The sequence below is a fragment of the Gorilla gorilla genome, chromosome 2 (genome assembly GCF_029281585.2).
Source record: "Gorilla gorilla gorilla isolate KB3781 chromosome 2, NHGRI_mGorGor1-v2.1_pri, whole genome shotgun sequence".
Classification (NCBI taxonomy): domain Eukaryota; kingdom Metazoa; phylum Chordata; class Mammalia; order Primates; family Hominidae; genus Gorilla; species Gorilla gorilla.
The window spans coordinates 194,249,863-194,276,379 of record NC_086017.1 but is presented as its reverse complement, the minus strand read 5'-3'; the positions used below and the strand labels follow the sequence as shown (position 1 = coordinate 194,276,379).

Below are 26,517 nucleotides of genomic sequence, written 5' to 3'. Positions count from 1 at the left end.
ATAAAACACAAGTTAAGTCGAAGAAAGAAAATAATAAAGATCAGGTAGAAATGAATAAAACAAAAAATATAAGAACAATGAAGGAACTCGATCAAATGAAATTTTTTTTTTTAAAACATGAATAGAATTGATCAACCTCCAGCCAAACTTATCAGGGAAAAAAGAGAGAAAATACAAATTATTAATATTATCAGGGAAATAAGAGAGAAAATACAAATTATTAATATTAGTAATAAAAGAAGTGACATCACTACCTATACTACAGATATTGTAAGACAAGGGATTGTTATGAAAAGCTTTATGCTAATAAATCCAACAACTTAGTTGAAATAAAAAACTTCTTTTTTCTCTTCTTTTCTTTTTTTTAGACACAGGGTGTGGCTTTGTCACCCAGGCTAGAGTGCAGTGGCTTGATCGCAGCTCACTACAGTCTTGACCTCTCAGACTCAAGCAATCCTCCTGCTTCAGCCTCCCAAGTAGCTGGGACTACAGGCATGTGCCACCATGCCCAGCTAATTAAAAAAATTTTTAATAGTGGCAGGGTCTCCCTGTGTTGCCCAGGCTGGACTTGAACTTCTGGCCTCAAGTGACGCTCCCACCTTGGCCTCCCAAAGTGCTTGGATTATAGGCATGAGCCACTGTACCAGCCAGAAAACATTTTTTGAAAATAATAAACTGTGATAGTGTGGTATAATAATATATCTTTGGTCTCTGTCCCAGTTTCTAAGACAGAGCTCCTAAAATCCTTATATATCAGAGTTCTAGGAGAATCTTTTGTTTTATTACTTGGTCTTTGACCCTGGTTCCTGAAACAGAGTTCCTAAATCCCTTGGAATTTCCAGGGTAAGCGGAGCAGCTTTTTTTGTTTTTTTTTTTTTTTTTGAGACGGAGTCTCCTTCTGTCACCCAGGCTGGAGTGTAGTGGCGCGATCTCGGTTCACTGCAAGCTCCACCTCCTGGGTTCACACCATTCTCCTGCCTCAGCCTCCTGAGTAGCTGGGACTACATGCACCTGCCACCACGCCTGGCTAATTTTTTTATATTTTTAATAGAGACTGGGTTTCACTGTGTTAGCCAGGATGGTCTCGATCTCCTGACCTCGTGATCCGCCCGCCTCGGCCTCCCAAAGTGCTGGAATTACAGGCGTGAGCCACTGCGCCCGGCTATGTGCTTAAAATCCTAGACTCTCAAGGCAGACAAGATTTATGGCCAAGTTTCCGTATTTATTATCTAAGTGACTCTGGGCAACTCCCTTCTTTGTGCTTAGTTTCTCCATCTGCGAAATGGGGCAGCGATAATAACAACAGTGTCCATATAGAGTGGCTACGGCGCTTAAATGGAATAAGAAGAGTGCCTGGCACACAGTCTGTACCCACTTAATTATCGTCTTTTGAATAAACTGTCTCCAAGATCAGAAAGCAAGTAGTTGCTGAAATTAGGTTGACTGGCGCAAGTTAACCCTCACTTTTCACCATAAAAATTCCCTTCTGAAACACACTGCAAGCTTTGGTTAAGTTTTCTTACTTGATTAGAGTGTTTGGAGCAACATAGTAAGATAAAATAGTTGTAGCCAAAGTTATTTTTCAGAAAATAATTTGAGGCTAGGCTGAAAGCCCTCAATCTAGTGATAAGGAGGGTCTCCTAATACACTGCTTAAATGTGTATTCCCCACTGGGACTCAAGCCCTGTCAAAACATCGTTGTTTTGACAGACAATCCAATTAAGAGAGGAAGGAGATAAGACATTAAAAGGTTGCCTGTCAGCGTTGTTGAGCCGTGGGCCGTGGCTTACGCCTGTAATCCCAATGGTTGGCTAACGCAGGAGGATCGTTTGAGGCCAGGAACTCGAGACCAGCCTGGGCAACACAGCGAGACCTCCTCTCTTCATAAAATAAAATAAAATAGCTGGGCGTGGCGGCAGGCGCCTTTGGTCCCAGCTACTCAGGAGGCTGAGGTGGGAGACTCACTTGAGGCCAGGAGGTCGAAGTTGCAGTGAGCCGAGATCACGCCACTGCACTCCAGCCTGGGTGATAGAGCAAGACCATGACTCCAAAAAAAAAAAAAAAAAAAAAAAAAAAGAGATATTGTGTGTTTTTTGTTCCAGGATTTTCTGGTCTGTAAAACCACCTGGGGCCAGGCACAGTGGCTCACGCTTGTAATCCCAGATCTTTGGAAGGCCGAGGCGGGCGGATTACCTGGGGTCAGGAGTTTGAGACCAGCTTGGCCAACATGGTGAAACCCGGTCTCTACTAAAAATACAAAAAATTAGCCGGACGTGGTGGCGCACACCTGTAATCCCAGCTACTGTGGAGGCTGAGGCAGGAGAATCACCTGAACCCAAGTTTGCAGTGAGCCGAGATCACACCATTGCCCTCCAGCCTGGGCGACAGAGTGAGACCCCGTCTCAAAAACAAAAACAAAAACAAACAAACAAAAACAAAGCAAGAAAGAAAAAGAAAAAAGAAAATAAAAAAAACACACTGGGAGTGGGCATTATTATGTCCGTTTTACAGCTGAAGAATCCAAGGCTCCGAGAGGTTCCCCGACGCCGCACGCCGGGCAGTCGGCAGCGCGGGCTCCCAGCCAGACCTAGCGCCTCTGGGCTGTGCTCCTGTTGCTTCCCGCAAACCGCGGTCCTGGCGAGGCCTGGGCGTGGAGCGCGGCTGCCGCAGACTCCCTGGGAAGACATGGAGTCAGGGTGCTCAGGGGTTTTTAGGCTCCTGCTCGCCTAGTGGCTGGCTTTCTCCCGGCTGAGAAGCGTCTCCGGGTTCCCAGAAAGGTACCCGAGCTGTTAGAAAAGAGGAGACCCTGGGCCGGGTGCAGTGGCTCACGCCTGTAATCCCAACACTTTGGGAGGCCGAGGCGGGCGGATCACAAGGTCAGGAGATCGAGACCAGCCTGGCCAACAGGGTGAAACCCCGTCTCTACTAAAATACAAAAATTATCTGGGTGTGGTGGCGGGCGCCTGTAACCCCAGCTACTCGGGAGGCTGCAGCAGGAGAATCGCTTGAACCAGGGCAGTGAGCCAAGATCCCGCCACTGCACTCCAGCCTGGCGACAGAGCGAGACTTTGTCTCAAAAAACAAAACAAAACAAAACAAAAGAAATAAAAAGAAAAGAAATAAAAGAGGAGACCCTGGCCGGGCTTGGTGGCTCACGTCTATAATCCCAGCACTTTGGGAGGTCGAGGCGGGGGAATCACGAGGTCAGGAGCTCGAGACCAGCCTGGCCAATATGGTGACACCCCGTCTCTACTAAAAATACAAAAATTAGCCGGGTGTGGTGGCACGTGCCTGTAGTCCCAGCTACTCGGGAGGCTGAGGCAGAAGAATCGCTTGAACCCGGGAGGCAGAGGTTGTAGCGAGCCGAGATCGCGCCACTGCATTCCACCCTGGGCAACAGAGCGAGACTTCGTCTCAAAAAGAAAAGAAAAAGAAAGGAGGAGACCCAGGGTATGAGCGGAGGAGGCCGGCGCTGCCGGGACCACGTGCGTGCGGTAAACGGTCCCAGAGGCCCGGGCCCCGGCGGCCGCGCCGAGTCCCCGCCCCTCCCGGCTCCGTAGGGGTAGGAGGGGGCCGGCGGAGTTTCCCTCCCCGCCCAGCGGCCCTGGGCGGGCTTTTCGGCTGCTTCTCATAAGCAGGTGGCTTCGTTTCTCCGGCACAGGTAGGTTTCTCTGGCACCGGTTCGGGGCCTGCCCGGACCTCGCCGCACGCTGCAGAGCCTCGCCCAGCGCCCACCATGCCCCGGCAGCTCAGCGCGGCGGCCGCGCTCTTCGCGTCCCTGGCCGGTGAGTGGCCCTCAGGGCTTCCCGCGGTGGCCCTGACGTGTCGGTCCCCTTTCATCTAAACGCACTCTGGAGTCCCGGGCGCCACAGGACGGGCTGCGGGTAGGGAGGTGTGGCGCGTCCAAGGGCTTCCCAGCTGGAACTTGTTTTCCGTGAGTTACTCAGAGCAGGTGTCAACCCCAAAGACAGTGACACTGTCCCTCGCTTCCAAAAGGGTTCTGGACACCTTCTCAGGGAGAATTTGTAGAGGTCACTCGGATTTAAGAGATGGAGACCTGAGCTAGGGCTTAGGAATGGGAGTCTTGGCTTTGTTATCCGGGAAAAGCGCTCCTGTCTTGCTTTTCCTTGCATCAGATGTGGTCTGACAGATTGTTCCATTTCAGAAAGGTGTAGGACAGAGTGTCAAAGACTTTTTTTTTTTAAAAATGATCATTGTACTTCCCATCCCAGATGCCGTCTGGGACGCTGAGTTTATGGTTATTTTATGTTCCGACCCTCCGCTTTCTCCAGAGCTTTTCCCCCTAGACATTGAGTCCTCGGGTGCTGTGGTGTTGTCCCTGTGATGAAGTTTCCTGGTTACTCGAACGTCATGAGAGAACTGTCTCCGTCCCTACCGCCCGGCTGACATGCTCAAGCAGGGGGCGCGGTGGCCCTTGCTTGTAACATGAATGCTAGGAATGTTAGGGAAGCCGTGAGAAGGGTCGTGCCAGCTGCCCTCACCTAGGCAGTTCTCTCCTGCGCCACGCTTTCAGACTTACAGTTTCAGGTTCTTTTAGGGGACGGAAGAGGAAGTCATCATCACGCTTCGCAGGGCAAGCTATTAAAAAAGCAAAACAATCTCAGCCTAGAGGTAACCCACAGTGACCTGTATGTGAGCGCTCGTTGAATGGATGGATAGGCTCAGAAACACAATGGTATTGACAGGCCAGGCGTGGTGGCTCACACCTGCAATCCCAGCACTTTGGGAGGCTGAGGCCGGCGGATCACTTGAGGTCAGGAGTTCGAGACTAGCCTGGCCACCGGTGAAACCCCGCCTCTACTAAAAATACAAAAATTAGCCGGGCATGGTGGTGGGTGCCTGTAATCCCAGGTACTCGGGAGACTGAGGCAGGAGAATCACTTGAACCCAAGAGGCAGAGGTTGCAGTAAGCCAAGATCGTGCCACTGCACTCCAACCTAGGTAACAGAGTGAGACTCTGTCTCAAAAAAAATAAATAAATAAAAATAAAAATACAGTGAGTATTGACAAATGCAAGGGCAAGTGGAGAGAAAATGCCCACATTACCGGTTCCTTTCTGAGCTACAAATTCTCAGAGGTGAGCTAGGTGAAGGATGCATCAGAGGTTTCTTCCTCAGAGGTGGAGGCCTTTGAGGGGTGGCACGGAACTGGATTCAAACCCTTGCCCTGACCCTTCTCAGCAGGGAGGCCTTGTTCACATCACCCAACCTTTCGGGTGCTCAGTTCCCTCACTGAAAAATGGAGAGAATAATATCCTCTGCTAGGAGTACTGGGGAAACAAATGAGGTAGCACCTGGACAGCAATTACTGCAGTGATTTTGCTCAGTGATGTTAACTCGTATCTCCTGTTTGTCCCTCCAGTCCCTCTCCCATTCACCTCACAACCTGACCTTGAGCCCCTTCTTCACTCAGTACAGGGCTCATCAGCACATGGTAATTAACAATGATGGACATGGCTTCCTGGCACTCTCTGCGTGCCAGGCACTGTTCGCAGTGCTTTAATCCACAAAACAGCTTTGTAAGTACTGCTATTGTCTCCGTTTTACTTGTGAGGAAATAGAAGCACAAAGAGGTTAAATAACTTGCCCCTGATCACATAGCTAGCTGGTGACAGAGTCGAGCTTTGAACCAGAGTCTGTGCCCATAGCAGCTAACCTATGTGCTTTATTCATACATCTACTTACCTATAACTTATTTAGTCTCATAAGAACCCTGAAAAGTAGATGCTATTCTTATCCCTATTTTACAGATGAGGGCACTGAGGCAGAGGCAGGTTAAGGAATTGTTCATGGTCTCCCAGTTAGTGAGTAGCATTCCTGAGACTGGCATTCAAGACATCTGGCCTTGGCTGGGCACAGTGACTCACACCTGTAATCCCAGCACTTTGGGATCCTGAGGTGGAAGGTCGCTTGAGGCCAGGAGTTTGAGACCAGCCTGGACAACATAGTGGACTGTGTCTCAAACAAAACAAAACAAAAACGAAGTCTGGCCTTGGGGTTCAGGCTCTACGATACTGTGCTACACGATCCTGCATGCATAGGCTCAAGAAATCTTTGTTGAATTGGAAATGAGCAAAAATCATCAGAAAGTTTTGCTAGGAGAGACGGAGCTTTTGGGTAAACTCTCTGAGTAATCTTTACCCAGTCAACTTGCTTCCCTGATCTCAAATTTTTCCTCCAGAAAATGAGGGGATTTAAGTTCACGTCAGTTAAGTTTAGGTTCAGTTACACGTAAGAGACAAGCCAAAATAACAGTAGATTAAACAAGATAGTTGCTTGTTACTCTTTCATGTGAAAACATGTCCAGAGAAATTCAGGTCAGTTCTAGTGTGGGAGTGCTTCACTGGGGATCCATCATTAGGATCCGACATATAGGTATGTGACTTCTACCCTCAAGGCCTCCTCATGGTTCCACATGTTGGCTGGAGCTCCAGCCATCACATACAAGTTGCAGGTTGGTCAAAGGAGGAAAAACAGAAGGGCTGTAGAAAGGCAGTCCACACAGGTGATTGAGCTGCCTTCACCCAGCCTTCCCAGAAGGCCCACATGATCTTAACACTTCCCTTCTTTTGCTAAAACTCAGTCATATGCTCCCACCCAGCTAGAAAGGAGGTTTAGACATAGAACTCTTTATTCCAGGCAACAAGTGCTCAGCTGAAACTTGAGGCACTGTTAGAAAGAAGGGGAGACTGGGTTTTGGAATAGTCAGCCAGCAGTCTGTCACAGGGCTAGTGGCCCTTCTGCTCTAGGGTTTCCTTGATTCTCTCTGCTGCACCCTGCTGGGGCTGCTTCTGCTGCCCCTAGAGGTGCCAGAAAACATGCTGTGGGCTAAACTGTGATTCCCTGAACCTGGACATGGCTGTGGGGCTCCAATGACTCCCTGACTGTGCTCCTCAGAGCTCTGCAGACAGAGTGTAGTCTCCAAGGCCTGCCAGGCCTGCTCCCTGCTGGTCTCCCCTCCTCACCCCTCCCTTCCCATACCGTCCCTGTGTTCCCGTCATGCTGACCCCTTGCTGTTCTCCAGACATACAAGACTTCTGAAGCCTCTGTGCCCTTACACATTCTCTTCCTCCTGTCTGGAAACCATCTCCTCCTTTGTCTGCCTGAAGAATTTATCCTTGTGTTGGATTCCCACCCTACCCACACTCTCATAGTATCTGGGGATTTGATAAAGACACTTGTCAGTCGGGCACAGTGGCCCATGCCTGTAATCCCAGCACTTTGGGAGTCTGAGGCAGGCAGATCACTTAATCCTAGGAGTTTGAAACCAGCCTGGGCAACATGGTGAGACTGTACAAAAAATGCAAAAATTAGCTTGACATGGTGGCACATGCCTCTAGTCGCAGCTACTAGAAAGGCTGAGGTGGGAGGATTGCTTGAACCCAGGAAGCTGAGGCTACAGTGAGCCCTGAGCATGCCACTGCACTCCAACCTGGGTGACACAGTGAGACCCTGTCTCAAGGAGAAAAAAAAAACAAAAACAAAGACAAAAAACAACACTTGTCACACTGAGGAGTGTGGTTTACTCGTGTGTCTGCCTCACAGGGCCCCTGAGAACAAAGACCTACCCCCAGTGCCTGGTACAGAGCCTGCCTGAGAGGAGACCCGTACATACTGTTGAGTGGTGTGGCAGGGAAACCAACCAAAGGCTGTCTGGGAAGGGACTGGCTGTCAGGAAAATACCTATAAACGATCCCTTGTGAGATCACTGACTTTCTCAGGGGACTGGGCAATGACTCATCTCACACCCACTGGTTGTAGGGGAACCAAAACCTTCTAACACGTCTTCATGCAAATTTCCATCTAGTGGAGTCCAAGCAATGGATCAAGGCCCTGGGGTGCTTGTTTGCCAAGTCTCCTGAATTTTGGAGAGGGGAGGCTGGGGTGGGGTGGGGTGGGGGTGGGCAGATGAGTGTGTGAACACCAGCACTATGTTCTGTGTATAGAGGAAGGGTCAAGACAAAGTCTGGGCTATGCCTGCCCTTGCTTCTGCCCACTGCCCTCTTTCTAGGCCTCAGACAAACCTGTGACCTTGACTAAACCTCTATAGGGCCAAACATCCCATTTTAAAACTGTGACCCAATTTCGACAGAAATCAGTCATATATGTGTGGTCATATACATAGACCATGTGTGTGGTCATATACATTATAGAGTAGCTCTCATGGTCTTTCTGAGCTACTTTACAATGCAGAGATACCTACTCCAGTCGAATCACCTGCCTATCTTTTACACCCCACACAGGGAGAGGAGGAGAGTGGGGAGGGCCAGAGGAGGGAAGGAGAAGGGGTGAGAACTATACTTCTCTGACAGGTTCAATCTCTAACACCCATGAACTTGGCACTTTTGGTTGAGCCATTTGCCAGCCCAGCCTTCTGTCTACCACCCAGAGACACACCTACACCTACACACTGTATCAAGACATCTCAACTGCCATCACCTCTAGCCACCCCACCAAGGCTTCCTACATAGGAAGCATACCTTGACTGGGTACCACATATCTTCTTGGCTTGTTTAGGATGCTGTTCATTTGTGAACAATTAAGTCCTTTTTTCATTTATTTGAGTTCATTCATTACCACTGAGAGAAGAGTTCTAGTTGCATCTTGAGGAAGGCTTTTTTTGTTTTTTTTTAAGGGTGCACTACTGAGTTTAGGAAACTGAACTCAGTTGAGAAGATTCTCTTTAGCTTATAAACACCAGCCATACACAATAGGATTTTATCAAGGATATAATCACTTCCCCAAGAGAACAACTGGCAAGTGTTTTCTAGTCTCCTGGAGGTCTCTGTAGCAATCTTTACTTTTCACCACGAGATATTCCTGGAAGCCACAGTTGAGAGTGAATTCTCTTTCTCCATTGTAATAGTATGAATTTAATGGGGCTTTCGTTGGTGTTTGACCAGAGAACCAGCAACGCGGGTTTTGCCCAAATGAATTGCTAAAATAAATCGTCAACAACACTCATCGTCCCTTATAATCTCAAAGTGAAAAATCTTTCTCCAAGCTCCATGACATGGGCATAAAAGTTCTACGTGCAGGGATTTTACAAAAGTTTGTAGGTAAACCTATAGCCCATCAAACCTACAACTCTCAAGTATCATGCATTTAACTTATCCAAATGGATATTTTAGATTAAAAAAAAAGACTCTTAAAGAATGATCTCAAATAACTTAATGTCATTAATAATCATCGGTCTTTTTATAAGGTTATCAAGGCAATTTGAACGACACTTTTGTCTTTCCTATTTTGCAAACCAGCTGTACAGAAATAATTCACAGGTCTTACTACTGGGCTTAAAGTTAGAACTTTTCTTCTGGAAAATAGTCCCCTTTTCAGCACATGAACTTTTGAAACCCTCACCAAGGATCATCATTATGAGGTTTTCATGAATTGGGGTCACTGGAGGGCACCCTCCTGTTCCTCTCTCCTCTGCTTTTGTGTCTTCTCTCACCATTCTTCCCAGCGACACCCCACCTCCACCACCCCTCAAACCCAAGGGCAAGCTTTGATTCAGATGTACCGGTGCTCAAGTCTCTGCCCCAACTTTGACCAGTTGTGTCATTATGGTCAAATGGCTGAAATTTTCCAAGCCTGAGTTTCCTCATTTGAAAGATGGATAAAGTAGTACCCACCAAAGGGTTTTTGAGAGAAGTTGGTAAAAGATGACCCTTGACCTAAGGCTTTCTATGCAGTAAGTGTCCAGTATCTTGGAATTTTTATTGTTATTAATATGAGAAAAGTAACCACTTAGAAGTGTATTGAATGGAGGAGGGAGATAGAAAAGGCATATATGAATTATTTTTACTGGGTATGAACTTTAGGACTTTGTAAATACTAGCCTAGCGTGATCTCCTTTCCCTTTCTCAGCCCAGCACAGGACAGCTCCAGCTCTCCTGAGAGTCTATGGGTAAACACTGAGAAACCACAAAATTGAAGGGACACAGGCATCTCTCAGTGTGCCTGACCACAGACTCCTAAAGACATCGTCTGTTTTTTGTTGTTGTTGTTGTTTTTGAGACAGAGTTTTGCTTTTATTGCCCAGGCTACAGTGCAATGGCATGATCTCAACTCACTGCAACCTCAGCCTCCTAGGTTCAAGCTATTCTCTTGCCTCAGCCTTCCAAGTAGCTGGGATTACAGGCACTGTGTCACCATGCCCAGCTAATTTTTCTATTTTTAGTAGAGGTGGGATTTCACCATGTTAGCCAGGCTGGTCTTGAACTCCTGACCTCAGGTGATCTGCCCACGTTGGCCTCCCAAAGTGTTGGGATTACAGATGTGAGCCACCGTGCCCGGCCCATCATCTGTGTTTTGTCCACTTTTCTGGATCCCTATGTGCCTGGAAGGAGGCAAGGATAGACCTATTCTAGTTGGAAAAGAACGGAGGCCCTCTGCCCTTAAGGACAGCCTCTGGAGAGAACCTGTGACAACAGTAGACACCGTCTGTGTGCTTAATGGTCCATGAAGAGTTTTACTTAAACCAACTCATGTGAGCCTTACAATAATCCTAAAAGGCCTACAATGCTATTGTCCTCATTAACACATTCCGTCATTTTTTCGTTCGACCCATATTTACTGAACACTGTCTATGTGCAGGCACTGATGGTAAAAATGGTATACACAGTTCCCACCTTCACAGTGCTCTTAATCTACTAGGAAAGATCCACAACCAACAAATAAACCAATAAGCAAACATTTAATCAGGGAAAATATTTGGCTGGTACATACTGGCCAGGCTGATTGTTAAATATTTGAATACCATCCCCATATATACTTACAAGTTGTAATTAATGCAGTGAAAGCAATGAATTTAACACTGCAGTGGAGAATCATGGATATGGGGAACTATTTTATATAAGGAGGACAAGGAAGATGCTCTGAGGAGCTGCCATGAAAGCCAGAACACAAAGGACAGCCCACCTGAAATATCAGAGCAGTTATGACTTCTCTTTCTTGGTTGAGAAAGACTGGGCCACTCCAAAAGTTAAGTAAGAAAATGACAGGAATTGGTCTGTATTGAGAGAACAAGTGACAAGATAAAAAATGGAAAGGACTGTATTGTGAAGAGATGAGTCTCCTGTCATTGGGAACAGTTAAGTCTAGATTGGATGAACTCATGGCAAAGATCTGTAGGTGTAATTCAAACATCAGATTAGGGTTTGGGGTGGGGCGCGGTGGCTCACGCCTGTAATCCCAGCACTTTGAAAGGCTGAGGCAGGCGGATCACAAGATGAGTTTGAGACCAGCCTGGACAACATGGTGAAACCCCATCTCTACTAAAAATACAAAAATTAGCCGGGCGTGGTGGCAGGTGCCTTTAATCCCAGCTACTCACGAGGCTGAGGCTGGAGAATCGCTTGAACCCAGGAGGCAGAGGTTGCAGTGAGCCGAGATTGTGCCACTATACTCCAGCCTGGGCAACAGAGCAAGACTCTGTCTCAAAAAAGAAAAAAAAGATTGGAGTTTGGACTAGATGACTTTTAAGACCCCTTTCAAACCTGGGATTATATGATTCTGTGAAAACTGTGTAACTCTGTAATCTTTATTACCATCATTCATGCTGCCCCAGCTCTATCAGGTCATACAGCAGCTGTTCACCCAGGAACACTATTTTATGTCGGCTGTCCGGATCCACATTTGAAGGTGGAGAATGAAGAGGCATTGACACTTAGATATCTAGCTGAGCATGATCACTTTGGCGTGTATTAGTACCACACCTCACACAGGCAAAGGGGCTGGGTGCTGTGGAACTGTCATAACCCTGTAAAAGGCATGGATACAACCAGAACATTATAATTGTGTCCTGGGGGTAGAATCTTTGGTGATGTTTGCTTCATTGTTATACCCTTGCAAATTTCCCCCAAGTATAAAAATATGCATGTTAGGTTTTTTTATGAACAAACATTAAGATGGAGATGGGAGAGGGACCTTGTAAGCAATCGGTTAGTGTTTTTAACACTTTTATTTCCTAATTTTCAGTAATTTTGCACGATGGCAGTCAAATGAGAGCAAAAGCATTTCCAGAAACCAGAGATTATTCTCAACCTACTGCAGCAGCAACAGTACAGGACATAAAAAAACCTGTCCAGCAACCAGCTAAGCAAGCACCTCACCAAGCTTTAGCAGCAAGATTCATGGATGGTCATATCACCTTTCAAACAGCGGCCACAGTAAAAACTCCAACAACTACCCCAGCAACTACAAAAAACACTGCAACCACCAGCCCAATTACCTACACCCTGGTCACAACCCAGACCACACCCAACAACTCACACACAGCTCCTCCAGTTACTGAAGTTACAGTCGGCCCTAGCTTAGCCCCTTATTCACTGCCACCCACCATCACCCCACCAGCTCATACAACTGGAACCAGTTCATCAACCGTCAGCCACACAACTGGGAACACCACTCAACCCAGTAACCAGACCACCCTTCCAGCAACTTTATCGATAGCACCACACAAAAGCACAACCGGTCAGAAGCCTGTTCAACCCACCCATGCCCCAGGAACAACGGCAGCTGCCCACAATACCACCCGCACAGCTGCACCTGCCTCCACGGTTCCTGGGCCCACCCTTGCACCTCAGCCATCGTCAGTCAAGACTGGAATTTATCAGGTTCTAAATGGAAGCAGACTCTGTATAAAAGCAGAGATGGGGATACAGCTGATTGTTCAAGACAAGGAGTCGGTAAGTTGGGGCCACAGGACTATAACACTATCTTCAAAAAGTCTGAGTGGAGGTTGCCTTGCTAGGAATGAGCATTCCCCACATCCTGTGTCTTTAAATGAAACCAATAGCTGTGAGCTCATCTCTCTCCAAGGTGCTCCATTAAAAGGTGATTATGTTTTAGGATATACATGAAAATAGAAACTAATAGCAACTGTTTGGAGAGAGGAAGGCAAACAAAAATTTAAATATTCACACCCCTCACTTTTAGCCAACATGGGCAGAGTGTCGTAGAATGTTCAGCGTTGATCTCAGCCCCTCCCTACCACTCCAGACTTACAAGCCTCATATCCTTTCCCGTGAAATGAGAGATTTAAGTCAGATGGTCTCTATGGTTCTGGGCAGTTTTGACATTAATATGGAAATCCACATTAACAAGAAAACCGAGGGAGAGGGATTGCAATTATTTGATATACTAAAGGAATCACTAAAACAATATTTATTTATTTATTTATTTATTTTGAGACGGAGTCTCGCTCTGTTGCTCAGGCTGGAGTGTAGTGGCACAATCTTGGCTCACTGCAACCTCCACCTCCCTGGTTCAAGCGATTCTCCTGCCTCAGCCTCCTGAGTAGCTGGGATTACAGGCGCCTGCCATCACACCCGGCTAATTTTTGTATTTTTAGTAGAGACGGGATTTCACTATGTTGGCCAGGCTGGTCTCGAACTCCTGACCTCATGATCTGCCCGCCTTGGCCTCCCAAAGTGCTGGGATTACAGGCATGAGCCACCGTGCCCGGCCAATAATATTTTCTTTTTCTGCAAACTTTAATGATTTCAAATAAAACTTCCACATCTAGGTTGCCATTTGAGACAGAGGTAACTTACAGAGCAAACCCTTCCCTCCAGTATCATTTAACATGTTTAACTTAACATAAATTCCATGCAGCTTATCAGGAACATACCTGCCACCAATTGTTTACAAAAGAACTCCTCTCTGTGGGAGAACTCCTCTTTAAGAAAGCTTTTGAACATAACAGTTTGGAAACAAGAGGAGTTGTCTGGGGACTTCGCAGTTCTCCAGTGAATCCTCAGCCTTAAGTTTCAGGCTCACAAACTAGCCTGTGCATCTGGTTCCCTAGCTAGAGTTTTCCTCTACATCTCATTTAGCTGATCTATCTAACTTGATTTAGGTTTTTTCACCTCGGAGATACTTCAACATCGACCCCAACGCAACCCAAGCCTCTGGGAACTGTGGCACCCGAAAATCCAACCTTCTGTTGAATTTTCAGGGCGGATTTGTGAATCTCACATTTACCAAGGTGAGGCCTGAGCTCCTTTGCGCAAACTGCATCTGGTACAGCTTTCCCCCTCCCTCATCCTGGGGCCAGGTGGTGCAACCTCACACTTCAGTTTGAGATCTTTGCTGATAAGAATGAGGGGTTTGGGGATGGAGAGGAGGAAGCGTCAACATCTTATGTTTGTCTTCTTCCCCCTTCAGCCTCCTTCTGTGCAGCCCAAAAAGGGCTTCAGGGCCTCTTATGGGAGACTTGACCTCTGGGGAACGTAACCACCCGTGCCCTTTGCAAACCAGCCAAAGGAGGAAGTTGTGCAGATGAATAAACCTGTAGAAATTCCCAGTGGGCCCCAGAGGAACAGGATTATTCAGAGGAACAGGATTATTCTAAAACCGAAATCAAATGTCAGAACAGGTTCTTTCCAACCACAGCAGGCAAAATTCAGGGCCAGAGCAGGCGCTGGGTTTCCCAGATCATACCCTGGAAGGGACAGACAGGGAAGTGATGTGGACAGAGCAGTCATAGATCGAGGTCAGAGAGTCTCACTGTGGATTTGGCTCTGTTGCTTTCTCTCCTTGTGACATTGGGCAGGCAACTTAACCTGTTTGGGCTTTAGCATTTGAAAAATGGAGGAAAGGACTTAGAGATTGCCTCTGTAAAGAGCATGCCCCAGCTGGGTGCGGTGGCTCACACCTGTAATCCCAGCACTTTGGGAGGCTGAGGCGGGCAGATAACCTGAGGTCAGGAGTTCGAGACCAGCCTGGCCAACATGGTGAAAGCCCGTCTCTACTGAAATATAAAATATTAGCCGGGCATGGTGGCGGGCGCCAGTAATCCCAGCTACTTGGGAGGCTGAGGCAGGAGAATCACTTGAACCCGGGAGGTGGAGGTTGCAGTGAGCCGAGATTGCACCATTGCACTCCAGCCTGGGCAACAGGAGCAAAACTCCATCTCAAAAAAAAAAAAAAAAAAGAGCATGCCCCATGCACGGGAAGTGGAGGATGCTCAAGAGCCAGCAGCTGCAATTGCAGTGATTGAAACAGGCAAATGTCTTGCAGACCAGAGGGGGCTGGTCATCCCACTCCCCTGGGAGAGACTTGCCCCCGCTTGCCTCAGAGTGTCCTTCAGATAGCCCCAGTAAGAGCTGAGGAGGAGGCACTGAGAGACCCCTTGCAGCTGGGATTAGCTGCATGATCTCAGGGGAGTTGGGGCTTGTTTCCCAATCTGTAAAATGGAAATAATTACATCTACTTAGTAGGACCCTTGGGAGGATTAGAAATGGGGTATGTAAACTGTCTAGCACAGTAGATAACAATGTTCAATGAAGAGCGGCGCTTATGATTGTCATTATTAACTTGATCACAAAGGCTTTATTCTCCTGGAGCATACAAGGTAGAGTTGCGCTTGAGAAGTCAGTGGTTTCCTTTTGGGACCAAGTGGGAAAGACACAGTCCTTCATACGTCACCCCTCACACAAAATGGGAAGACATTCAGGGTAGAGTAACTGCTCTATCCCTGGAAAATTGAAGTTAAACTATAGAGATGACAAGAATTTCTTTAAAAGTCCCTGGGCTGGATACAGTGGCTCAAGAATCACTCGAGGCCAGGAGTTTGAGACCAGCCTGGGAAATATATAGCAAGACCCTGTCTCTACCAAAGAAAACAAAATAAAATTAGCTGGGCATGGTAGCACATGCTTGCAGCCCTAGCTACTCAGGAGGCTAAGGTGGGAGGATTGCTTGAATTGCTTGAGCCCAGGAGGTCGAGGCTGCAGTGAGCAATGATTCGATGATTGCACCACTGCTCTCCAAAAAAAAAAAAAAAAAAAAAAAAAAAAAAAAAAGTCACTTTGGCAAAATAGCAGAAGATACAGACATAAACATTTATGCTTTGGTTCAGGGCTCAGTTCCACCCAGACCCAGACCCACTGCCCCCTGCCCATGTGACTCATTGACTAATGGAAGGCATCAATAAACTCCAGCATTTGTGGCACACAAGGGCAGCTGCCATCAGGCCTTAGGCAGACCTGTAAACAGAGATTTCTTTGATACTTTCAACCTCTCTTTTTGTTACTTTCTTCTGTCTCCTGATGCTCCAACCCTGCCTTTCCTATTCCTTTGGGCTGGATTCTGACCAAACTCCACCCAGGTGTTGAGTCCCTGCCTTTCTGAAAATCCTTTGAGCTCCCAAATTACCTCTTCCTCCAAGGGTAGGGGCAGGAAATGAGTGTCCAGAAAGAGCCGGAAGCACCAGCAGGTCGTCCTCCCCTCCCTCCATTCACCCAGCTTCAGGAAGGGGCAAGGTGAGCCACTCTCAGCCCATGGCCCCGAGTGTTGCAATAGCTGCTTTGCTTGAGTTTCACCAGCCACATTCTCCTTATTCATTCCATTCCCCATCACAAATTCCCAAAGTAGCTGACCTTCACCGGGTCACAGAAGGTAGAGAGGCTCACAGAAGGTAAAAATTCCCACTGGCCTTAGTTATCCCAGGAACTTACGCATTTACTTTTTATTAAATTTATTTTGATTTTTTATTTTATTTTTAAATGCTTGTGGGTACATAGTAGGTGTATATATTTATGGGGTACATGAGATATTTTGATATAGGCATGCAATGTGTAATAATCACATCAGGGTAAATGGGTTATTCATCACCTCAAGCATTTATCCTTTGTGTTACAAAAAATCTAAATATACTCTCAGTTATTTTAAAATGTACAATAAATTATTTTTGACTTCAGTCACTCTATTGTGCTATCAAGTATCAGATCTTATTCATTCTGTGTGTGTGTGTGTGTGTATGTATATATATATATATATATTTTTTTTTTTTTTTTGAGTTGGAGTCTCGCTCTGTCACCCAGGCTGGAGTGCAGTGGTGCAATCTCGGCTCACTGCAACCTCCGCCTCTCAGGTTCAAGTGATTTCCCTGCCTCAGCCTCCCAAGTAGCTGGGACTACACTACAGCCGCGCACCACCACGCCTGGCTAATTTTTGTATTTTTAGTAGAGACGGGGTCTCACCACGTTGGCCAGGATGGTCTCGATCTCTTGACCTCGTGATCCGCCCCCCTCAGCCTCCCAAAGTGCTGGGATTACAGGCGTGAGCCACCGTGCCCAGCCCATTCTGTCTATATTTTTTTACCCATTAACCATCCCCTTTTCCCCCACCCCACCCATTACCCTTCCCAGCCTCTGGTAACCATCATTCTACTCTCTATCTCCATGAGTTCAATTATTTTAATTTTTAATTTCCACAAATAAGTGAGAAGGTACAAAGTTTGTCTTTCTGTGCCTGGCTTATTTCACTTAACATGATGACCTCTAGTTCCATCCAGGTTGTTACAGATGACTGGATCTCATTCTTTTTTACAGTTGAATAGTACTCTATTGTGTATATGTACCCTGTTTTCTTTATCCATTCGTATGTTGATGGCCACCTGGGTTGCCTGCAAACCTTAGCTGTTGTGAACAGTGCTAGAATGGATGTGGGAGAGCAGATCTCTTCGATATACTGATTTTCTTTCTTTGGGGTATATATCTAGCAGTTGGATTGCAAGATCATGTGGTGGCTCTGTTTTTAGTTTTTTGAGGATCCGAACTTTTCTCCATCTTGGTTCTACTAATTTACATTCTCACCAGCAGTGTACGAGGGTTCCCTTTTCTCCACATCCTCACCAGCATTTGTTGTTGCCTATCTTTTGGATAAGAGCCATTTTCACTGGGGTGAGATGACATCTCATTGTAGTTTTGATTTGCATTTCTCTTATGATCAGTGGTATTGAGCACCTTTTCATAGACCTGTTTGCCATTTTATGTCTTCTTTTGAGAAATGTCTGTTCAGATCTTTTGCATTTAATTTTTTTAATCAAATTATTAGATTTTTAAAATCAAATTATTAGATATTTTACTGTTGAGTTGTTTGAGCTTCTTCTATGTTCTGGTTGTTAATCCCTTGTCAGATGGATGGTTTGCAAACGTTTTCTCTCATTCTGTGGGTTGTCTCTTCACTTTGTTGATTGTTTCCTTTGCTGTGCAGAAGCGTTTTAACTTGATGTAATCCCATTTGTCCATTTTTGCTTTGGTTGCCTGTGGTTTGGCATATTACTCAAGGAATCTTTGCCCAGACCAACGTCCTGGAGAGTTTCCCAGTGATTTCTTTTAGTGGTTTCAAAGTTTGATGCCTTAGATTTAAGTCCTTAATCCATTTTGATGTGATTGCTGTACATGGCAAGAGATAGGAGTCTAGTTTCATTGTTCTGCATATAGATACCCAGTTTTCCTAGCACCATTTATTGAAGACACTGTCCTTTCCTCAATGTATGTTCTTGGCACCTTTGAATTTCTGCATTTTAAAAAATAACTTGGCTGGAGTGGTGACTCACACCTGTAATCCCAGGACTGTCAGAAGCCAAGGTGGAATGATTGCATGAACCCAGGAGTTTGAGATCAGCCTGGGCAACATAGCAAGACCCTATATCTACAAAAAATTTAAAAATTAGCTAGCCATGGTGATGTGTACCTGTGGTCCCAGCTACCACATGCAGGCTGAGGTGGGATGATTGCTTGAGCCTAAGAGGTCAAGGCTGCAATGAGCTATGATTGTGCCATTGCACTCCAGCCTGGGTGATAGAGTGAGACTCCGTTTCTAAAAAACATCAATCAATAAGAGCTTGTTTAAGCCAAAATAGGGACCCCGAATTCAAGAATTACAGGTGCTAGGCATATAACCTAATGAGCAAAGCAAGCTAGTAAAAAAAAAAAAAATTGTTTTCATTGAAACAAGCAGTCTTAAATTTTTATTTTACCAGTTTTGATGAAGATCAAAATATGTCTTCATCAAAAATTAAAGACAAGAAAGATTTCAATTCCCATTCAATCTAATAAGAAAAATATTAAAGTAAGCACAAAGTAATGAAGCAACTGAGAAGGCCTCGGAAATTGGGAGACAAAAGGGAGGGACAGGAGAGTGCTCATCTCCCTAGGAGTTAGCTCTGCAGATGGTGCAAATGGCAGGGCTGGTGTCTAGCCCCGGGGATTATCAGTGTCTTTGATGGCATTTATTTGGGATGATCCAATGTCCATTCTGAGTGACTTCCCTTCTGTGCCAGTTGTTCAATATTTTTTTTTCTTTGTTTTAGACAGGGTCTCACTCTGTTGCCCAGGCTGGAGTGCAGTGACACGATCTTGGCTCACTGCAACCTCCGCTCTTGGGTTCAAGCGATTCTCTTGCCTCAGCCTCCCGAGTAGCTGGGACTACAGGTGCATGCCACCACGCCCGGCTAATTTTTTGTATTTTTAGTAGAGATGGGGTTTCACCATGTTAGCCAGGATGGTCTCAATCTCCTGACCTCGTGATCCACCCGCCTCGGCCTCCCAAAGTGCTGGAATTACAGGCACAGTTGCTCAATATTTTACATGTCCCCTCAATCAGGTGGTAAGGAGAGGGTGGTATTGCTAGATCTTCTGATTGTTCCAGATAAGGCAGAAATCTAGATCTTTCTAGAAAAGCACTTTTTTTAATGTTGGCAACACATTTTTAAAAATTTGAGGGCCGGGCGCAGTGGCTCACACCTGTAATCCCAGCACTTTGGGAGGCCGAGGTGGGTGGATCACCTGAGGCCAAGAGTTCAAGACCAGCCTGGCCAACATGGCAAGACCTTGTCTCTACTAAAAATACAAAAATTAGCTGGATGTGGTGGCGCATTCCTGTAATCCCAGCTACTAGGGAGGCTGAGGCAGGAGAATCGCTTGAACCCAGGAGGCGGAAGTTGCAGTGAGCCGAGATTGTGCCATTGCACTCCAGCCTGGGCAACAAGAGCAAAACTCTGTCTCAAAAAAAAAAAAAAAAAAAAAAAAATTGAGCACCATGCTGGCCAAAAAACATACAACTGAAGGCCAGATTTGGCCTGTGGATTCTGACCCTGTGACTTCTGCCCTAATGGGTGTATTGTATGAAGTGTATTTAGGTAAGAAAGCCTTCTAGATTTTTCCAAAAGAGAAACAGACTCAACCATTCAGTCAGTTGCTTTTGAAATGTTGCTGCTTTCTAAACCAGCACTTCTCAACAGCAACATTATTAACATTTGAGGCCAGATAAGTCTTTGTGTGGGGACTACCTTGTGCCTTGAAAAATGCTCAGCAGCATTTCTGGCCTCTATCTACAAGATGCCAGGAGCAACTGCCCACCCCAGTCTGACAACTCAAAATGTCTCCAGACATTGTCAAATGTCTCCTAGGAGGCAAAAATCATGTGCAGTTGAAAACCACAGCTCTAGAGAAAAAGAGAACCTTAGAAAATGTGAGTTTATTCATTATAATATAATAGATGTTATGAGAGCTAAGTTGTAGAATGATAAATGGATGTTGATTAGGCCTGATTTATCAACTCATTTATTAGTAAGAATTTACTGAGCACCTACTTTGTCCCTATCAATGAGCTTGGCTATGAAAGAAAAATAACAGAAATATAGGCTATAGTTCCCGCTTTCAATCTGTAGGGTTTTGTTTGTTTGTTTGTTTTTGAGACCGGGTTTTGCTCTTGTCGCCCAGGCTGGAGTGCAATGACATGATTTCGGCTCACTGCAAACACTGCCTCCTGGGTTCAAGTGATTCTCCTGCCTCAGCCTCTCGAGTAGCTGGGATTACAGGTGTGCACCACCACACCCTGCTCATTTTTGTATTTTTTAGTAGAGACGGGGTTTCGCCATGTTGGCCAGGCTGATCTCAAAGTCCCGACCTCAGCTGATCCACCCAACCTCGGCCTCCCAAAGTGCTGGGATTACAGGTGTGAGCCACTGTGCCCAGCCCAATTTGTAGTTTTTTAAATTGAAATACTACCAATGACAACAACATAAAGAAAAATCAGTCACTTAACCTTGTTGTTCAATCAAGGCAAATTATCCATATCATTCGCTTTGTGACCATGGACAGGCTGCTCATGATCTCTGAGCCTCAGTTCCTCTTCTATAAGATGGAGCCAATGAGTGCTTATTTTGCTGGGCTGCCATGAGAGTGCGCTGAGCTAAAGAATGTAAAAGTGTTCAGCGTGGTATTTGGCCCCTAGAGGGGTCAGGAGAGGTGGATTTCCTTTCTTTTTTTCCCTCAGTTTCATTTTTTAAAGAACTGAAAACCTTTCCCTGTCAGTGTCTCATTTGGTTCAGGTGACATGCTGAAAGTTGTGCAGACCCTTCAAGTTCAAGATCACATGCATCTCTCCCCACACCTCCCTACAACATCCTTCCTGGTGGGATAGTTGCTTTTAAAACATTCTGCAGTAACTTCATTCTGTGCACAGGACTATCCCTTTCTCCTCCACCCGTTTGGCTGGGCAGCTCTAGGTTTCCAGCCCTGGCTCGTGAAATCAACCATCAAGAGAGGAGAGGTGCGAGGGTCAGGCAGTGCACTGGCCGACTGAGGTCCTGGAATCAATGCTGCAGACCCACCTGTTGTTTCCCCAGAGCTTTTTTTGTTTTTTGAGAAAGGGCCTCCCTCTGTCACCCAGGCTGAAGTGTGGTAGCATGATCAGGCTCACTGCAGCCTCAGCCTCCTGGACTCAAGTGATCCTCCCACCTCTCAGTCTCCTGAGTAGCTGGGACTACAGGTACATGCCACCATGCCCAGCTAATTTGTGTATTTTTTTCTAGAGATGGGTTTTCATTATGTTGGTCAAACTGGTCTCCAGAGCCTTTGAGGGGCATTTGGAACCCTCTTGGCCTACGAGCTGGGCTTCTGAGGACTGTGACCAGTGTTCAAGTGTTGACACCCTCACAGTGCACACTTAGAACTCCCCAAGTGATCTGTACTTTCCATGCTCTTTTTCCCCTGGTACTTTTCCTTCTGCCTAGAAGGTCCCTCCCACCCCTCAGCTCCTTTAGCATCCATCCTTAAAATAACTCAAATATCATCACCCTGTGAAATTCCCCCTTCCCCACTTCCACTTCAGGTAAAATGAGAGACTTCCTCCTCTTAGTTCCCTGAAACTCTATTCATTGTTCCCCAAACTTCGTCAATGCACTTGTCACACATTTTGCCATCCCCAAGGCAAAGTCTATGGCTCCTTCACGTCTCTTCTCTAGTGCTCACCCCGACTTCGCATATAGTATATCTTTAGCAATGTTTGATAAACAAATGTATCAATGAAGGAGAAAATCTAAATTTTGCAGAGAACTCTGGGTCAAAGTGCCAAAAAGTAGATCACAGGTTCCTTTTGCTATGTCCAGAACAAAGCTTTCTTGATTTAGTCACAACAATGCTGAGCGAAAAAGACATGATTGATGCTGAAGACAGAATCCACATCCTGAACAGCTGGGACTATGAAACTTCCACGGTGTGTTTTGCAGAAGTGGACAGGGGGACCTTAGGACCCCATGGTTATTGGCATGCTGGCGTCCTGGGCAGGATGAATTGGCTGGTTGGTGCCAGACCTCCGTATGTCTGTAGAAAGGTAGGCATGTTGGTGGACCGACAGTTTTGCTAAGGAGGATGTTAAGGTTCCTTGACGGATTAACAAAGGACCACAGAGCCTAAAATATTTCTGGAAAAAAGTTTACCAAAGATGATTTTATTTCCTTTAAGAATATTCAGTAACACTACAACTCTACAGAATAAAGTGGCACAATTGTCTAACTAAGCCTCATTCCATAGCATAAATTGTGTAAAACTTGGAATCTTTTTTTTTCTTGGAAAGAGACACTTAATAGGGATGTATGAACAGAAGCCATGTCTGTCTTGAATGGTGGTGAGACAAGATGGTATATCCCCACGCCATTAATCCTGAGACCCAGGGCTGAAATACCATATGGAAAGGGTGAGTCAGAAGAGATGTGTAGGACAATTGAAGTATGATCATGTCAAGTCAAGCTTGTAATCTTAAGAAAACTAAATATCCCCCTGTCCTTTTGTTTACATGAATCCACCTAACAGATACTTTTCCTTTACTCTAAAGATAGACATCATGGCTAGACATAGTAGCTTATACCTCAAGCCTCATTCCTTGTAAACCCAACACCTTGAGAGGTCAAGTAGGGAAGATCTCTTGAGGTCAGGAGTTCAAGACTAGCCTGGGCACCATAGTGAGATCCCATCTCTATAAAAAAATTTTTTTTTAAATTAGCTGGCTGTAATGCCACGTGCTTGTAGTCCCAGCTACTTGGGAGGCTCAGGCAGGAGGATCACTTGAGCCCAGCAGGTTGAGGCTGCAGTGAGCCAAGATCTTGCCACTGCACACCAGCCTGGGCGACAGAGGGAGACCCCAACTCAAAAAAAAAGCTAGACATCAGCTTAGTCCTAGTCAATGTTTCACTAATTTTGACTCAGTCAAAATGGAAAGAATTCTGAGTACAGGTTCCAGACTCTGTCCTGTGTGTCCTTGAGATGAACTCACAGTGAATGTGAGCACTCTGATTACGGAAGGCCTCATTTTTTGATTAGCCCTAGAAAGCGCAGATTATTGTGGAACAGCAGTGGCCCTGCCCATCAGGGATGGGTTCACAGGTGTTCTGCCTGTGCATCCGGAAGGGCTCAGACTTGTTTTCATGCTTTGCTGTTGCCCCATGAAATTCTTGATTTTTGAACACATGGCCCCGCACTTTCATTTTTTACTAAGCCCCAAAAATTCATTATGTAGCCAGTCCTGCTTCCCATCAATGGTTATAGGTTTCAGCTGCATTTCAGGGAATGTGAAAGTAAATTCTCATATTATGAATTTTTGTTCTATACCCACGCATCCCATGGAGGAAAATGTAGGGCAGGATCTTGCTTTGTCTCACCTACAAACTACATGCATCTGCGCTAGATGCTTAACTCTTCTGAGCCTCTTTGTTCTCAGCTGTAAAATGGTCTGTTAATATCGATTCTGTCTCAGGGGGTCGTTGTAAGGATCAAGTGAGGCAATGTCAGTGAAAGCATGCATGTGGCGAATTCTGAAACTCTCACAGAAATGCCAAGCATTCTTCCTTTAGGCGGGACAGGTCAGGGAGACACCAAAGGGAAGATTCCAAGAGGCCTCTGAGGAGTCTTTGCTGACCTCATCACTATTCTGCTGCTCCTCAAATCAATCTCACAGTGCAGCCCGAGCCATTTACAAAAACAAAGCTATGCTCATGTCACTGCCCTGCTTAAAACCCTTCGATGGACGCTCTTTGCCCTTAGGGATGGGGCGGGGGCCTTGTAACCCGGACTGTGGACCCTGAAATATAAGTCTCTCTTATATTAAAAGAGGCTCCAAATTTTAAAAATGCCCCAAATAAATGGTATATTAAAGCAACACAAAGATGGTATCTTTTTAAAAGAGATGTTTCTCCCTAAAGCAAATGGATGGTCTCAGGGCGTTGTTCAACTTGCCTTCAAGAACCAAGAGACTGAGCACCTTGACGGAGGCAACCAGGTCCTCTCCCAGGACCAAGAACAATCCCTGGCATGGAGTGGGTATGAAAGAGACGTTAAAGGCTGGACTTGAGGCAGGCAGAGCTGGAGGTCATATCTTCCCCTGCCACCTCTTAGGGCTGTGACCTGGAGCAAGTCACCCAGCCTCATTTTCTCTCATGATTATTGTGAGGATTAAATAAGGCAAGTGCGTGGAAGTGCCTGCGACAGTGCCTAACACGGGGTAAGAAGCTATTGTGTGGTAGGTTCTATTCAATGAATTGTAGGATCTAGAGCTCAGTGTATCAGCATCAATGACCTTACTAAAACAGTTTCTATTTATGGAACCCTTTTATTGTGTAATGAATCAACATTTTATCCACTAATAATACACAAATGAGCTATAATGTGGTCAAGATTAGTATTGTTAAGTTTCTCTAATGACTGTATTTGAAACCTCTAAAAGTAATTCAATTTCAGGTTCTGATTTGGGTTGCTCTGCCATTTTTGCATCTCTTAACTTGTAAATGGTTTTCTAAGGAATGTTTAAAACTGAGAACACTGTGGATCACCTCAATTAAAAAATAGAAACTCCCTTTTCAACTTACCCTTCTACACCCCAATTCAGTTCCCTAGAAGGTTTCATACCCTTTGTTTTTATAGGGCTGTTTTGTAGTTTGTTTTTGTTTTCCTGGAAAGATAATTCCTAGATGAAATGTGGGGGTGCTGCTTTAGGTTTTAAATACAACCTCTTGGGGTTCTCTTCTAGAGAATACCCAGGGATCTCAGGGTAAGGCATTTCTTCCCATAATCCCTCCCAGTGGCCCCATTTAGCCATTTTGAAGACATAGACCCATTAATCTGTGTAAAGCCATTCACACCCTACATAAGAACACGTACACACCATTTTGTATGCATTGTTTTTCCCAGAGGGTTTATGGACCCCGGGAGGTCCTCCCTTGGTATCCTTAAGGATGAGCCTTCTAAGCCAGATGGAAGGTCTTAAAAATAAAAGGAAAGGATGAGTAGTCTCAGGATAAGAATTCCTACCCTTAGATATTAATTGCTAGTAAACGCTTAATATATGCTCCTGCTCCTCCACCTTCCCAATGGACTTGCAATTTAACAGGGAGAAATTTGGCCCAACCGAAGGGACTCAAATTGTACTGGTGGAATTTGAATATCAGGCCCTAGCAACTAGTATGCAGTAGGGAAATTTGGGGCCAGGGGAAAACTGTTAGTTATTATTTATTTATTTGTGGTATGTTTACTTTTTTGGAATTTTCATACACAATTATGACCCAGTACCAAGTAACTCCCCAGCCCTTGTATCCAGATTTAATAGCTGGATTCCTAAACAAAGTTTATAAACCAAGATTGTAAACATATGAGTAGAGATAACCCAAAGGTTAACACCCTACTGTTTTACAGGATGAAGAATCTTATTATATCAGTGAAGTGGGAGCCTATTTGACCGTCTCAGATCCAGGTTAGTAATTACAGAATGCCCGTTCTACCAGCCATGACGCTGTTTCTGGTTAGCTCACCTTTCATCCCATTGAATCTGCCCATGTTTGATGCTGCTTTTTTTTTTTTTTTTTTTGAGATGGAGTCTTGCTCTGTTTCCCAGGCTGGAGTGTAGTGGCACGATCTCGCTCGGCTCCCTGCAACCTCTGCCTCCCGGGTTCAAGCGATTATCTTGTCTCAGCCTCCCAAGTAGCTGGGATTACAGGCGTGTGCCACCACACCCAGCTAATTTTTGTATTTTTAGTAGAGATGGGATTTCACCACATTGGCGAGACTGGTCTCAAACTCCTGACCTCAGGCGATCCGCCCACCTCGGTCTCACACAGTGCTGGGATTACAGGCGTGAGCCACTGCACCCGGCTGATGCTGCTTCTAAGGAACAGACTGAGAAAGCAGCCAGCAATGTGATTTTGGGGGACTTTACTACGCCTCTGTGTGCTGTAATTTGCCCATCTGCTCATAAAGGAGGCTGGACTAGATTACGTCAGAGATCATGATTGGTGACAATAAAGAGTTTAGTGGCTTTTTGACAGATTTGCTGTCGATAGTGCAGCTTATTCTATACTCTGGGACTCATACATTCGTTCTACTAAAATGTAGTTAGTGTCTGCTAGGTGCCAAGCCCTGTATTAGGCACTGAT

The 26,517-nt window shown here is 45.7% G+C and overlaps 1 protein-coding gene across 3 annotated transcripts in view; it reads left to right on the top strand.

The window, feature by feature from the left end:
- The window catches only part of LAMP3 (lysosomal associated membrane protein 3), a 49,859-nt gene that overhangs the window by 5,691 nt on the left and 17,651 nt on the right, over positions 1-26,517 (top strand). Inside the window, exons 1-4 of one of the 3 annotated variants that reach the window (XM_004038072.5) lie at positions 3,520-3,785; positions 12,000-12,709; positions 13,882-14,010; positions 25,781-25,838. In XM_004038072.5, the coding sequence (XP_004038120.2) occupies positions 3,737-3,785; positions 12,000-12,709; positions 13,882-14,010; positions 25,781-25,838 (946 nt within the window). In that variant the 5' untranslated portion in view covers positions 3,520-3,736. Of the gene's footprint in view, positions 1-3,519; positions 3,786-11,999; positions 12,710-13,881; positions 14,011-25,780; positions 25,839-26,517 lie in introns of those variants that run through there. The other 2 variants (XM_055381956.2, XM_063704415.1) reach the window with 2 other exon arrangements.